This window comes from Cystoisospora suis (assembly GCF_002600585.1).
Source record: "Cystoisospora suis strain Wien I chromosome Unknown contig_872, whole genome shotgun sequence".
In the NCBI taxonomy this organism is placed as follows: domain Eukaryota; phylum Apicomplexa; class Conoidasida; order Eucoccidiorida; family Sarcocystidae; genus Cystoisospora; species Cystoisospora suis.
In genome coordinates, this window is record NW_027153673.1 from 180 (window position 1) to 3,015 (window position 2,836).

Consider the following 2,836-nt stretch of genomic DNA (forward strand, 5'->3'; position numbering starts at 1 on the left):
ATATACATATATACATATACACATATACATATATACATATACATATATACATATATACAGATACAGACATTTGAAGCATTTATCAAGCAGAGAGAGACTCGAGAAAGAAGAAAAGAATGAAGAGAAAGAAAGAAAGCAGGGAGGAGGAAGGGAATCGAAGAATAGAGAGCGAGAGATGAGTGGAGATGTGATCTAAAGACTATACACCGAAGGTACGAAAGATTCTTGAGAATAGATAGGAAGAAGGAAAGAAAGAGTGAGAAAATTTCGCCCGAAGGTCTTGAGAGAATCGCCACATAAGAAAGAAAGACGAGCCGTCTTCTTAAATACTTCCCTTCTATGCACCAACACACTCTAACTATCTCTGTCTTTGATCTACCTACCTATCTATCTTTGATCTATGTATCTATCTATCTATCCATCTCCAGTCTATCTATCTAGTCTATCTATCTTTTTTGATGTATCTATCTTTGACCTATCTCTCTTTGATCTATCAATCTGTCTATCCACCTATCCATCTATCTTTAATCTATCTCTCTTTAACGTATCAGTCTGTTTAGCCATCTATCTATCAATCTTCAATCTATCTATCTATCTACATAGGCCAGTACTTCATTGTATAAGCTATAGAGAGACCATACGTAGATACACGTACTCCTATATATAGAGAAACAGATACACACGAATACCGCTAAACAACGTCTCTATAGATATGAGAGATGCTTGAAGAGATCCGACCACTCAATACAGAGGTAGAGTACCGCTGATAAGCCGATAAGAAATGAACGGAGACCTAGATTCGAAATACAAAGGAGAGGTAGATAGACACACATTGAAGACGAAAGATTGATAAAGATGACTCGTTCTGCCCCTCCTATCTCTCTATCTCTCTTTCTTTTCTTTTCTTTTCTTTCTTTCCTTCCTTCCTCTTTGGTAAGCTTACTCCACATTCTTCGTTGCGAGTTTGGTAGCCATGCCTAAAGGCACGGGACCAAAGGAGTCCTCATCATCTTCAGAAGAAGAAAATCTTTCTTCTTCTTCCCGAGCTAATTCGACTGCCTCTGCAAAGAGCCAGAAAAGAAAAGGAGCGAAGTAAAAGAGAGGTAGGGCTACTAGGAGAAGAGTCACGGCAGGAAGAAGAAGAAGAAGGTGAAAGCGAGAGAAGTGTGAAGAAAGAGAGAGAGAGAGGGAGGGAGGGAGGGAGTGAATGGGCATTAGGAGGCTCTTCAGTCTTCTTCTTCATCTTCTCCCTCTTTCTTTTCCGGTCAATAGACATCGTATGAAAACAGACAGGTGCTTTCTTCGAGGATCCATCGTTCGACTGATAGAATAGAGAAGGGGAGACAAACTTCCCTGTCTTTCTTCCACTATAGATGCATGCATGCATTCAGCGTCGATGTCTATATGTAAACCATACACACATATATGTACATACATATCTATATATAGTATGAATACATACCCCTCAGCTACTTGGCCGTCTATACCTACCACTTCTACTACTGTGTACATACAGCATCCATCTATGGATACATGTACGTAGGTATATATATATATATATATACGTACAACGGTATGTATATACTTGGACGAAGATCAGCGAGAGAGAAGAAAGGAAAAAGACCGATACTTGCAGGGTGCGAAATTGTCTAGAAAGCTCCCAAAGAGACGGCTCGTCTCTCTTTCTTTCTCATCCTTTCTAGATAGATAGATAGATAGATAGTCATTCTTCACATGTCTCCATACATATCTACACACATTAATATGTCTACATACATACACCTAAACATACTGATATATATATATAGATGTATATCTATACGATCGTACACCCTTCCACAGTGAAGAGACTTACGAAGGTCTAAATAGAAATTTACACCTCTACATACATCTATGTTGAAGAGAAGGAGATGACGAGGAGACGAAGAAAGTCGTGACAAGAGAAGAGAAAGAGTTTGAATCGAATCGAAAATAAGTCTCAATCCATAAGCGAGAGAAGCCTAGAGAGAGAGAGACCTCTTCATTGCCCTCTTGAGAGAAAGAACGAGAGAAAGAGCAGACGTACTCTCTTTTTGAGCTAGAGCAGCTTCAAGTACGGCAACATTAGGCCTTAGAAGCATTTTATCTTTAGCTTTCGTAGCCCTTCCTTCTTCATTTTCATCTTCGCCTCCTTCTTTCTTAATTCGTTTTGTATTAGAAGCTTTCGTATCTCTTCTTTCTTCGTCTGATATATCGGAATCTCTTGACTCTTCGCTCTCTTCTTCTTCTTCTTCGCTACTACTACTACTACTCTCCGATGAGGAAGAGGAAGAATCTGAACGGGATTTCTTACGTTTACTCCTCTTTCTCTTCTTACCATTCTTTCTCTTCTTCCTCTTATCTGCCAAGAAACATGACACAAGTCCAGAGAAGAGAAAGAAAAAGAAGCCAAAGAAGGAGAGAGGGTGAAAAGGAGGAAAAAGAAGAAGAAAGGTGAGTGGAATAAAGACGACACAAAGGGGATCAAAACAAAAAATGAAAGTCACGACGAATCTAAACATCTACCTATCATCTATACATATATATATATAGGAGAGCACATATCTATATCTTTATACATATATATACATATATGAGATCCTGTATAGAGCATACACATGGATCTATAGACAGATAGGTATGCGTGTATCTATTCAACTATGTACATAGAGAGAGAGAGATAGATAGATAGATTTATACGCTTCACAACAACACAGTACAGATGGTCTCTACTGTATGTATGTATATATATAGGTACGTATGTACACATCTACATATACACCTCAACACCGCATATACACATCTATCTATCTTTAAT

General features: G+C 38.4%; 1 protein-coding gene across 1 annotated transcript in view; it reads right to left on the reverse strand.

The window, feature by feature from the left end:
• Nucleotides 1-2,836, reverse strand: part of CSUI_002081 (nuclear nf-kb activator) — a gene marked incomplete at its 3' end in the record, with an annotated part of 3,594 nt that overhangs the window by 153 nt on the left and 605 nt on the right. Inside the window, exons 2-3 of the mRNA XM_068062283.1 lie at nt 2,066-2,380; nt 949-1,061 (exon numbers count right to left, since the gene is read on the reverse strand). Coding sequence (XP_067925741.1) covers nt 949-1,061; nt 2,066-2,380 — 428 coding nt within the window. The remainder of the gene's footprint in view (nt 1-948; nt 1,062-2,065; nt 2,381-2,836) is intronic.